The 12807-nt window shown below is 46.2% G+C and overlaps 1 protein-coding gene across 1 annotated transcript in view; it reads right to left on the bottom strand.

Moving 5' to 3' along the window:
- LOC119399890 (uncharacterized) overlaps positions 1 to 12781 on the bottom strand; it is a 34336-nt gene extending 21555 nt beyond the window's left edge. Inside the window, exons 1-4 of the mRNA XM_037666769.2 lie at positions 12655 to 12781; positions 11824 to 11984; positions 9339 to 9421; positions 9035 to 9118 (exon numbers count right to left, since the gene is read on the bottom strand). Of these exons, the coding sequence (XP_037522697.1) occupies positions 9035 to 9118; positions 9339 to 9421; positions 11824 to 11984; positions 12655 to 12753 (427 nt within the window). The 5' untranslated portion in view covers positions 12754 to 12781. The remainder of the gene's footprint in view (positions 1 to 9034; positions 9119 to 9338; positions 9422 to 11823; positions 11985 to 12654) is intronic.
- Positions 12782 to 12807: the final 26 nt, after the last annotated feature.

The following is a 12807-nucleotide window of genomic DNA, read 5'->3' on the forward strand; positions in this document are numbered from 1 at the left end:
GAATGGCATTAAGGCGAATGGCATTTAAATTGCTTGTATGGCACCACGTAAATGACATTATATCCTAAGGCCTTAAGAAGTTAATGTCATTTCCGTGCCCTTGTAGCACGGGTATGACTTTGCATAACGTTCCAATTTGTCGCTATTGCATTCATTGCATCGCGCTTGCGACGAAGCTGTGACTACTCTTCCAGTAATCAAAGCTGTTTCGCCTTGCAAAAGTGTTCATATCTATGTATACTTTGCTGTCGAGTCTGTCTTTTCTGGAGTTGAGACCTTTGTCAGGCTTTATGCCTGTAGTCTCAGCCTATCCTCATTTGAATGAGCGAGAACAAGTAAACTCGGTGAATGAATGAGCTAAAGCAACATATGAGAATTGATTAAAGCAACACAAGGGCATAGGTTGGTGAACTGGCTCATGAGTTGACTGATTCAGACTCAGATCCAGCTCTAAGTCTAGTCTGAGTAAGTCCGGGTGAGTAATTCTTTCGCAAGATCGAGTCCGACTGAGGAAAATTTAGTGACTCGGTGTGAGTGAGTCAGGGTGAGTAATATTTTGGTGATATTGAACCCGAATGAGTCAGAGTGATGAATATTTTGGTGAGTTTAGTCCAAATGAGTCCGAATGGCTGAGTCTTGGTCCGAATGATGTCCGACTGAGGAAAATTTTTGGTGAGACTGAGTCTGAGAGAGTGTGGCTGAGAGAGTGGATGAAACAACTTTATTGGGTACCCAATAGACGCGAGTATAATAAACGTAACCTGGCTAGGCCCACTCGGAGACCATCAGGTTAAACCTGACGGCCCTCGCGCGGGCCCTCTGGACGACCAGGATTTCAAAGATCTGGTCATGGGCCTTAAGGATCTTCTTCATTTCCTCTTGAGTGTAAGGGGGACCGGCAGAGGCGCAGCCCACAGGACATGCTCGAAGTCCACACAACCACCACACAGGGGGCAGTCAGGGCTTGGGAACCGCTCAGAGCACATAGTGCCACAGGGCTTAGGTAAGTGCTTGTTTGTAGAAGTCTGAGAGTAATAGATTGGCGCCTGCATAGCGAGGAGTGCGACAGAGGCAGCAACCTTGTTGAGAGAGAATGGTGCTTGCATATCTCGTTGTACGAGCAGAGAGGCTCGGGTCACCCAGGAGATGACGCGTTACCCGGCACACGGTCAGTCAAGTCTCGAGCAGCCGAGTGCGCCTCCTCGTTGGGATTGAGCGAGACACCCTCAATGGCTCCAAGGTGCGCAGGAAACCAGATCAATGAGTGATTGCTGAGGTCTTTGGCCTTTTGAATGATCTCTAGGACCTCGGGAGCCACCACGCTCATCTGAAAGGCCTTGATAGCGGCCTTGGAGTCTGAATAAATTGTCATGTACACCGTCCGTCAGTGCAAGAGAAATGGCAACCTGCTCTGCAACGCTGAAACTCGAAGTGTGGATGGTAGCGCAGCTAATGACCTTGAAATCAGAGTCGACGACCACTGAGGCAGAGGCGTCTTCTTGAGGGTACGAAGCAGCGTCTACGAAGCATACTCGATCCTTGTCCAAGCGGGCACTGGCGAGCAGAGATTTACCACTGGCTCGTCTTCGTGCTTCGTTGTAGGTCGGAAGCATATTGCGCGGCATCCGGTGTATGGAAATCTTGGACCTTTCATCGTTGGGCAGCTTCATAGCGTCAGGACCGACGACCGTGGGGTTGCGTCCCAACATGCCGAGTTGATTCTACCCGCTGCGGTGTCGAACAGGCTGACAAATTGTGAAAACTCTTAGGCTTCTACAATTTCTTCAAACGTGTTGTTGATTCCTAACATGAGGAGGCCTTCCGTGTGCGATCGAACGGGAAGGCCAAGGGCCAGCTTGAAGACTCTTCTTATTAGGGCATTGAGCTTGTTGGGCCGTGACGAGCCACTTGTGCATAGCCGCCGAATAAGCCAGGTGGCATAGCACGAATGCGTGGATAATCCGGATCACATTGTCCTCCCGGATTACACGGTGCCTGTTAGTGATTCTTAGAATCATCCCGAGGGCGTTTCCGGTCTTGGAACAAATGCGTTTGACGGCTGCTCCATTGGATCAGTTAGACTCGATAAACATTCCTAGGACCCTGATAGTGTCCACCCGCGGAACTGGGGAACCTAATGTGGCTCTCCACTGCTGGCTTCCAGGACCGGTCTGGGCCTCTTCTTATAGAGTTCTACCGCAGAGCCACGCCCTTGCTTACCTTCTTATAGAGTAAGAGCTCGGACTAAGCGGGCGAACAGCTTAGCCCGGTGGGGATGAGATAGCGCTCCGTCACATCGATGGCCTCTTGCAAAAGAACTCTTGACCTGATCCTCACATCCACTGAGGCACCAAATGATGATCTCGTTGGCGTAGATCGTGTGGAATGTTAGGGATCTCGTTCAGGGCCCTCGACAGGTTGATCATGCAGATATCCAATAGCGTTGGGGAGATTAGCACCCCCTGAGATGTCCCCTTCGGCCTAAGGATAATTTCGTGGGTCAAAAACTCGTCAACCTTCAGTCTGGTGGACCTCGAGGAAAGGGAGGAGCGCACAAAGCTTTACGCCCGCTTGCCCACGTGAAACTCAGTCAAGCTGTTGAGAATAAAGGCGTGCGAAATGTAGTCAAAAGCCTTTTCCAATTCCAAGCCGAGAATCGCCTTGGTGTCGGCGGAGTCGGAGTCGGTGATCTGGTACTTCAGAAAAAATTTATTGAGTCTGAGTCCGAGCGAGCCCGATTGAGGAAAATTTTGTGAGACAGTCTGAGTGAGTCCGGTTGACAAAATTTTTGTGAGTGAGTCAGAGCGATTCCGACTCAGGAAAATTCTGGTGAGACTGAGTTTGAGTGAGTCTGGCTGAGAAAAATTTTATTGAGTCTGAGTCCGAGTGAGTCCGACTGAGGAAAATTTTTAGAGAGACTGAGTTTTAGGTGAGTGTGGTTGAGAAAAATTGTGGCCGACTGCAGTCGGCCATTGTGGCCGACTGCTTGATATTCAGTGAACTGGAGCCTGGTGCAACGGAGGTTACGCCTTGACCCCACGGGGAGCTCCAAGTGCCGGCCGCGCACTAAACAGGATTTGTGCTGGGCTCTCAGATTTTAACGCGAGAGCGTTAAAGAGCTCGTTTCACAGAACTTTCGGCGTCGACGTCGGTGTCGGGGTCGTCGGTTGTGAGCGAAAAATCAGCTTTTTCCGTGACCGAAAAAGCGAGAAATATGCAAATAAAATAAACACTAAAAGTTTTCGGTTTAAATGGCAACCAAACCCAGGCCTTCTGCGTGGCAAGCAGGTGTTCTACTACAAAGCCACGGGACTGCTTCAAACTGATTCGAAAAAGAAAAAAAAAAACACTATATGAATCTCATGCGGCGGGAGGAGTCTCCTTAATACATGTAAATTGCGTGGCAGATGCGTGGAATTGCGCCAGGCGTCAAAACATGTGAATTGCGCTAAGAGGGGTATTTTAAAGACCCATCTTTTCACTTCCCTTCTCTTTCCCCCGGCGTAGGGTAGCCAACCGTACTGCTGTCTAGTTAACGTCCCTGCCTTTCTCCCTTTTGTATTCTTTCCTTCCCATTACAAAACGCTCAGGCGTATTTAATCATCATCAGCAGCAAAAGTATCAACACAGTGAGCAGCTGCGTAGGTTCGTGTGTGGCCTTACGGACGCGTAGTGGGCCCTTCGCTGATTCGCAAAAGGAAAGATTATGGCGTAGTGGGCACTGCGCAAGTGTACTTGCAGTAGGCATTCTAGAATAGTTTGAAACGGCCAATGTTACGCGCACAGATGTTCGTTTCCTTGCAGCGCGGTTGAGGCATGCACCGAGGGACCGATGCTAGGCTATCAGTTGAGAAGGTCACGCGCACGGCTTCCAATTACGTGCCACGTTCTACTCTTGGAGACGAAACTCAAGCGTCCTCCAAGTTTCTTTTCGTATAATTTGCGAGTTATTTAGAGCACTGAACTGTATCATAGTGTGCTGGGCGGAGAAAAAAAGTCAATATTTTCACCGTATTTTGTCCCAGAAGCTTTCAGAGGCAGAAAAAAAATTTCGACGTTTGTTTTGACATTCATAACTAACGGACTCCCGACATTTGAATTCGATTTAGCTTGATTATCAGATAAGAAAGCAAGACCTTAAAAATTCACTCGCTTCCCCGTATTTCCTCTAAAAGAATTTCCCGAGATAAAAAAAGTGCGGCATTTCCTTTAAAGGGGTCATGAAGCACCCCTTGGGCTGATTGAAAAAACACATCCTGCGGAAAGCTGACACGGCTATGAACTGCTCTGCCAAATATTACAGTCGTGCGCGCCGCGTAATGGCCACAAGCGGAGCGCGAAGTTGCCGTTTCCCCAGGCACCCTCTTTTCAAACAGAAGCCGGTTCTCACTCTCGTCGGTGGGCGGGGCGTCTGTCCGCTGTACGTCGCAAGAGACATAGCATGCTTATTGGCCGATAGCCGACGTAAATCGAGAGCAGCGTTCGGATCAGATGCGCTTCTTGCCGCGGGGTGCCGCCACTTGCCGGCGCCGCACTCCTCAGTACACGGTAGCCGCACTCGCGCAAGCAAATCACAGCGGGAGAGCGATCGCGTTTCATGACGCGCGCTGGCGTAACTTCTTTCCCCCATGCCATCCCTCCCTGTCTAGCTTCCAGTGCGCTCGCCGGCACGAGAAAAGAGAGAAAGCGCTGGGAGCGTGCGCCAAACCCCCGTAACTCCGCTGATTCTTGACGGATTCGAGAAACTTTTGCGGCAATCGATTCGGGAGGCAGTACACTCCGATGCTGAGGCCATTAGATCATTACTAGGAAAAGTGGTTCATGACCCCTTTAACATTCGGAATTAACATATTGTGAAAATTCGAATTAGGTTAGTCTTTCAACCGCCACGGTGGTACTGCAGGTTACGGTGCTCGGCTGCTGACCCGAAGGTCGCGGATTCGGTGCCGGCCGCGGCAGTCGCATTTTCGATGGAGCCGAAAAGGCTAGAGGCCCGTGTACTTTGATTTAGGTCCACGTTAAAGAATCCCAGAGGAACGAAATTATTCCGGAGTCCACCTCTAAGGCATGCCTCATTATCCTGTCATGGTTTTGGCCCGTTAGACCCCTACAATTGTTATGAATTCGGTTAAGCTTGAATGTTAAATGTAAAAAAAAATAAGCCCGTAACGGAAACAGCTACTTGAACTGTCACCGCTCGCTCTTCGTCACCTGTTTTAGTTTCTTTATTTTTAAATGTTTTTGTTATAATTGCATGAACGCAGGTAGGAAATTATCTGCGGGGACGTGCAAATTTATATTTTGTTGTTTTTTTTCATCACTACGCAAGTACCACCTGGTTGCAGTCAGAATACAGATTACAAGCTTCCGGAAGCTACTATATATATGCATTCGTTAAAAAAAAAACGAAAAGTAAGTCAACAAAAAATGGAGGGGGGAGGCGAATTGGCGTCGCTACACGTGGTTCAATTTAATCGGCGATCACGTTGTTTTCGCACGGATGTCATACAACGCACGTGCAGATGGCTCTCACGGCACCCAGCCCTGGTCTTTGACTGTTTTTTCGCCCTAAATAATCTGTCTGTGACGGAAAACCAACTTTCCTCGTATGCCGGAAAAATTGAGGGGGGGGGGTATGTCGGTCTACATCCGCCACCTGCATCCTGGTTGTACTTGGTCGTACAAAAAAATATAAAAAAAGGAAAGCAAGTTTGGAGGTGCAACAGCGGTAGTAAAGACGTAGGTGGAAGCGCGGGAACTGCGACAACACTCTTAAAAAAAAGGTTGTAGTACTTACTAACTTCGGTTTACTAACTACTTGTCACATATGTTACTGCCCTGTTAGTAAGTGCGGTTAGTAACGGGGAGGTTAGTAACCGTTACTACCCTCGCCATTACAAACGCACTTAGTAGCGGTTACTACCCTTCTCATTGCTAACTGGTAAAATAGGTAGTAACGGTTACTACCAAAAAAAGTTAGTAACCGTGACCCTTTCGCCTCACGAGTCTCTTGTTCTTATAACGGCCAAATTCGCGAGCATCAACATTGCGATATATCATTAGGTAATTATGCACAGTATTTCATGAATCAGAACAGCACACATACACAACGACAAGGCTACGCGACACGTATAATTCAAAAGTGTTTCCAGGAGTATATATAGCCCTACCTCTGGGGTACGCAGCTGGTGCCGGTGGGCAGCTAGGCTTTAGGATAAATAGTTTAAGTTATGCGCCTCTATTTATATAGCGTACAATTTTATTAGGTGGGCGAGGTAATGTAGCGTAGAACTTTTAATCAAGCATATTAAAAAAGTCAATATGTTATGTCTATTTTGCGTAATATCGTCTCAACATGATCTAATATACAAGACCCAAAATGGGGTACTAAGCTTACTAATATCGCCTCAATGAACTTCAATGGATCCCCGTGCTAGTGAATAGGTTGTAAAAAGTTCGTAATAATAACTTCTCAGATTCTTAACAAGTTCGTTTAACAGGAGCATGGCAAAAAGTTAGTAACGGTACGCAAGAGGTAGTAACCGTTGCAACTTTTAAGTTTTTGCTAACGTAGGTAGTAAAAAGGTAGCGAAAACTTAGTAATGACCCAAGAAAGCTAGTAACAGCTGCTGTTACTATTTGCTCGTGGTTACAAGCTTTTTCCTAACTTTTTTTTAAGAGTGAACAATATACTGATGTCCGGGTTGTTGGGTATTCAGCTCCGCATGAGCAAAAATGAGGATCCTAGGTCGTGACGTATGTTGGCAACCCATACCCACACTGATAGCTTTATGAGTCACTGTAACTGCTCATTCTAGGGTATCTCTGGTTGTTATTTTGGTCTCACGTTGCCGTCAGATCCTTTGAAATGTGTTATTTGGGCGTCTTATTGTACTTACTCGCTTGGAAATTTTGCATGCATGGTCGATTTATGCTGGCGTCTAATATAGATCGTGAAAACCAAGTTTTTGGGCACGCAGCAGTTATCATTGATTATAAAGCGATCTGTGTTGAGGGGGAGGGCATGTTAATGTATGAGGCGAGGAAACATACAATTCTTGTGTGTAGTGAAGTCCATCGCAAAGCTCATCGTAACAAATGCAAATATCTTACAATGCTGCAAAACCTAATGTCTTAGTACGTGAGGGTTTAATGGTCAGCTGCCAGCTTCTAATAAGTTCACGTGGTACGTAGAGCCAGCTGGAAAGAAAGAAAGTGTTCCACAAGCACACATACACTCACACATGGCAAAATACACACGCATATAATCACACACGCCAAAACGTTTTCTCTGAAGTGGCCACAAACAGCGAACAAAGGAAACAAAGTTATATTTCGTGTGATTGCAAGTTTGCCACGTTTGTGACGGTCCACTTTCAGCAGCACCGCTTTTGGCAGGGGTCAATATGTCTTTGTCAAAAGTGATGCTGTAGCAAGGGGTTTCATCGTATCATCGCGTCGTCGTATCATCATCATCGTGTCGTGTGTGACGTCATCACGGTCCCTCCCATAGAGTTTCCTACAATACTTACTAGAGGGAACTCTGGCGCTAGTGTCTATGGGAGCTGCAATGCATCGCGCTTCAGCCAGCATGGGAATCATGGGTAGTACACGAATTTGTCTAAACTTCGTTTTTTCGGCTCCGTTTGGCTTCGCGTCGCCTGCATCCGCTTTGTCGCAAAACGAAGTTCAGCAAAAGTCAGCAGTTCCACTTCACCACTTTAACTTCTTTAGCCTCACCGATTCAAATCTGGTCACGAAGTTCACAACGATCCATTCTTTTATACGAAAGAAAACCAAAACATAGCAATAAACAAAGCCACAAGTGCGTTCGAAGCCCATAAGCACGAAGACTAGGCAAATCCGTGTACTACCCATCATTCCCATGGTGGCTGAACGATCGCAACGCCAGAGTTCCCTCTAGGTCATTTTAGGAAACTCTATGGTCCCTCCCATTGCTGCGTCTTCGTAGTCCTTGCCATCGTTAGACGTGATTCTCGTTGCTTTCTTTTCTTTCTTTCGAATGGCGCTATCTAACCTTTTGTTTCGTCACACTACCAGCCTCTTCCAGGTAATCGATTGGTAACGTCTGTAAATGTCACTCTCTTAGCCGAGTCGTCGAAAGTACGAGTTATTTATTGTTCCGCATTCAGCAATCTTTCGCAGAGAGGTACAATCCGTCGCCACCACATTTCGAATGAAAGGTGGTGTTGCAGGTGGTAGGCACATAACGCGGCATCTCAGGAGTCTTCGTCCTCAGCCACAAGAAACATTCTGAAAAGGAGAGCGAAACTCTAGATACTGCTGGGCCCGTATTCACAAAAACGTATTTCAGTAAAAGTGTTCATAAGAGGATATTTTAGCCAATCACGAGGCTGAACATATCATTAGTAAAGCCGACTAGCCAATTACAAAACGCACATAGGGAAGAGAACATATGTGAATTCGGCCCCAGGAGCTTGAGTGAGAAGAGATCGCAAGTGGGTTCTCGTATACTTTTCTTTATTCGTCGCTGAACCACGTTATGTAAAATTAACGGTCACGTCAGCGCACTTAATGCCTTTTGGCAATTCTGCCAAATTATATCAACTAGAAAAAAAAGAAGCTGTTGTCCGCGCGCAAGCAGAGTGCTCTTTTATTTTTCTCGATGCCAAAAGCATCGGCATGTTCATGCGCAATCTGCGCAGTGATAAGGTGCTTGTTGTACACCAGTCGCTGCCTAAATTTAAGATATAAATCAAGTGGTTTTGCTTAAAAGTAATGAAAAAGCTTGAGTAAAACAACTTGAACGAAAATCAAAACAAAAGCTACAAAAAGAAACAAACCAAAACTGCAAACGTTTTGGCTGTTCATGTCTGTTGATGTATCGACTCTAATAACTAAAAAAAAATTAAAAGAAACATGCCAAATCAGACGAGCCCTGCCTTAGTAGAAAAAGACCATAACTTTTAGCTTAGATCACGACTAAATACATATGTTCAGTCAATATTTAAAAATCGTTTAACCAAAATTGAGAAAAGCTTGTGCGGCTTACCTTTCGTTCTAGGTTTTCTTGAGATCAGAACGAAGCAGTTAGTATAATCAGTATCGACAAGTCTGTAAACTGGCGTCGTTGGAACTGCAGAAGGCACGGAGGCAAAAAGCGACCGTCGCTTTAGAAATACAATTTTTATTGATAATATATAGCTTTGTGATGCAATAAATGCATAAAGAGAAAGCATTTTATTAAAGTACATAGAATATATAGGCGCCTAAATGTACTACTGTGAGCAAGTGGTCGGTATATTATGCAATGTAGAAGTCGGAGAAATCCTCAAATGAACATTTAGCTTACTCACCGAATAGTGTTCCATTGTCAGCGTCTACTGATGTGAAGTTCATTTGGGAACGATTTGTACTTGCAGTAAGCAAATCTGTAAACCTTTAGAAAGATTAGCGAGACATTTGAGTTCTCGGTATAGCTGCGCTTCGCTTGTGCCCACGCATTATAGTTTTTTTGCAAATTACTTTTTAAAGAAGGGCAACGACAACTTCCAGACAAGAGCAGGCCTAGCTGCGTGCTCTGTGACGTCTTGTAAGTGCGTGCTCTGTGACGTCTTGTAAGGAAAGACCAACACATAACCACGCTTGATAGATTAATTGCAAGCTTTGTAAAGAAGAAAGACATGATCTCCTCTGAGGTCAACCATCATCCGACGCTGAAATAAATATGCACGGTCTGTTTGTTTTTCAAACTTGACGTCGTTTCCGAAAAACCTACACGAATCATGATATTAGAATGTACTGCTCAATCAGTGCCGGTAGTCATTGTTCTGCAAACGCCATCTCCAAATTTGTTGAACTCCGGTAATGTAGGACGAAAATGTCACAGCCATTGCAGAATACACATACCCTTATAGCAAATCAGGATGTTTCCGTGTGTTTCGCTGACGTTTGCATGAACAGTTCGAAATTTTCAATGATCTATAGGAGCACCACATGGTAGCGTGTGGCAGCTTCCATCAAAAACAAGGACGACACAGAAACATTGAAAATAGGCAGAAAGCCTACACGCTCAACTTTAACTGTAGTTTATTACTGATCCGCACTCGCACCAACCTTCCGGCCAAGTTTTCGAAGGCTGTGTGATAAGGTGCGGACGTAGGAAGTGACACCGCACCAACCGCGGTGGTCTCGTGGGTGTGGTGTGACTGCTGACCCGAAGGTCGCGGAGTCGAGTCCCGGCCACAGCGGCCGCATTTCAATGGAGGCGGTATGCTCGAGGCCCGTGTGCTGAATTTTGGTTCGCGTACAATCGATTTTTCCGGACCCTGTTTTTTACAACGCAACGAAAAGCTCCCTCTCAGTAGTGGTTAAACCTGCAGCAGTTCATTCCAAAACCACATGGATATTCTGTAAGCAGAATTTTTCGATCAGAGAAGCCACTAAAAAGGCACGAGTTCCTCCTCCAGCATTGCTGGGAAGTAAGAGCAATTCCGATAGCCCTCCTCGCAAACTGCTCATTACGCTAAATGTTCTACTTTCACAGGAGTGAGTGCAACTGTGGTTAAAGGAGACCTGACACAAAAATTTTCGCCCCGCGTTTTTTTGCTGCAATGTGTTGCTGGGGGCCTGTTAGTCATAACACGGCACATCGTTTGCTGCAGCGCGCGACAGATAATTAATTACAAGCTCCTCATTACCAACGACAAGCCGCCGGGTGCAACTATCACCACCTAGCGAGTGAAACGCTCGGTCACGTGAGCACACAGAACAGTGACACATTTCCGCGCGGTCTGTCGTCGTCGGGCTCATTGTCGTCTGATGGCGACGATTTTCTTTCGGCGGGGATGGAAGGAATTTTCGACGTGGCGAATCATTTCAGGTTTGACCCGCTGGCGAGGAGCGATTCGTCGGGAAGCGCGTCAAAACAGAAATGGCGACTACGACGTCATCATAACTTGTACCGGCTGAAACGTTTACGTAGGGGAAGTAGGGGGGTCACCTCGGGTCACCTCCGAGGGTGTCAATGCACCAGGTGCAGCCTATAATGCTGGATCGCGCTCGCGAACTTCAAAATTCATATAAAATACCTTCCAAGCTTTATTCACTGTCGATATTTTGCAGATGGAACACACACGTACACGGGAATCGATCCAGCAGGCTATCTCGGCCGCGAAATTTTGTGTCAGTACCCCTTTAACCACCTCCATTTTTTTTACATTTTCAACCGTTTTTGAATATAAAAATCCTATGGAAAAAAGTTTACCGAACGCTCGTCGTCACTAAAATCCGTTTACCGCATCGCGAGCGAGGCGCTCCTGGTACTTCTCCAACTCATCCACAGGTGCCGCCAGCATGATTTACATGATATGGTCTCGGGGCGCTCGCGGCCGTTTAATGAAATGGATATACACCAAAACTGGCTTGACGAAACATTTCTGTATGACGAACATAAATGACAGGTGGTAACACGAAAATCCTGACATGTATGTCATGTATGGCACGACTTAGATGACACTGTCTTGGTGCGCTTCCGGCCGTTTTGTTAACAGGATATATGGCAAAATTGGTATGGCATGGCAGGGGTGCGTGATGACGATTTATCATCGCTTCAAGCTTCCACCATCTCCTCAACATCTTTCGTGTCTAAACTGTAAGATGATTCTCATCGACGTGGTACAGGAAGAGCAACGTCCCCATAATGTCGGCAGTATCAATCGTCTGAACATGCATGTTAGATTATGTAAGATCATTTTTTTGTAACGTAGGAATTGTTGCTATACGGTAACGTCAGTAGAATCGTAATAATGAGGTTGATTAAATTCGGCAATGTTTTCATACCATGTCTCGTCAATGAGATAGTCCAGAAAAGCGGTATACACATCCGTCCCTCCGAGCAATTCTATGCTCAAGCACTTCGAGCTGGCCGTGTATCCTAGAAAATTTGCTCCTTTTGTTTTCTGTGTCAGGATAAACTTGGGCACTCCTGCCATCGAAAGGAGCTGAAATATATTGTTACACCCATCATACAGGGGAATTAGGCAAGTCTCTCGATAAAAAAGCTATGTTAGCAGCCGCATCTCCATCGAAAGGCAATTAAAGAAATCTCCTCGCTGTATTTATTTTAAATTAACCAAACGTTATCCTTACATCCGTGACTGCCTATTTATTTAGAATAAATTTTGGAAAGGGTATCTGATGAAGGTGATTTCCATACCACGAGAAAGCGGAGCTCCGCGTCACAAAGTATGCCTAATGTTTTTCGCATCATTTAAAAAGCTAATCAATCAGGAGCCAGTGCCGAAGTGCGGCGTTACTTAGATCTCATTTGAAGCTGTACAGTGCGGCCCAGAGTATGAAAAGATTAACACGAACACACACACACACACACACACACACACACACACACACACACACACACACACACACACACACACACACACACACACACACACACACACACACACACACACACACACACACACACACACGCACGCGCGCGCGCGCACGCACGCACGCACGCACGCACACACACACACACACACACACACACACACACACACACACACACACACACACACACACACACACACACACACACACACACACACACACACACACACACACACACCACGTTATACCCAATATGTCAATAGTAATAGACAAACCTACTTGCGTAGCATTGCGGCCTTTCCTCGGCTGTTTTCCGACGGCACAGTTGTTGACAAAGAGAATCGTTAGAATCGCAGCGAGAACATGATTGGACTGCATTCCTAACGAAGCTGGCCAACGCTGACCGGCAGAGTTCATTTGAAATACTCGGTT

The sequence above is a fragment of the Rhipicephalus sanguineus genome, chromosome 7 (assembly GCF_013339695.2).
Source record: "Rhipicephalus sanguineus isolate Rsan-2018 chromosome 7, BIME_Rsan_1.4, whole genome shotgun sequence".
Taxonomy (NCBI): Eukaryota; Metazoa; Arthropoda; class Arachnida; order Ixodida; family Ixodidae; genus Rhipicephalus; species Rhipicephalus sanguineus.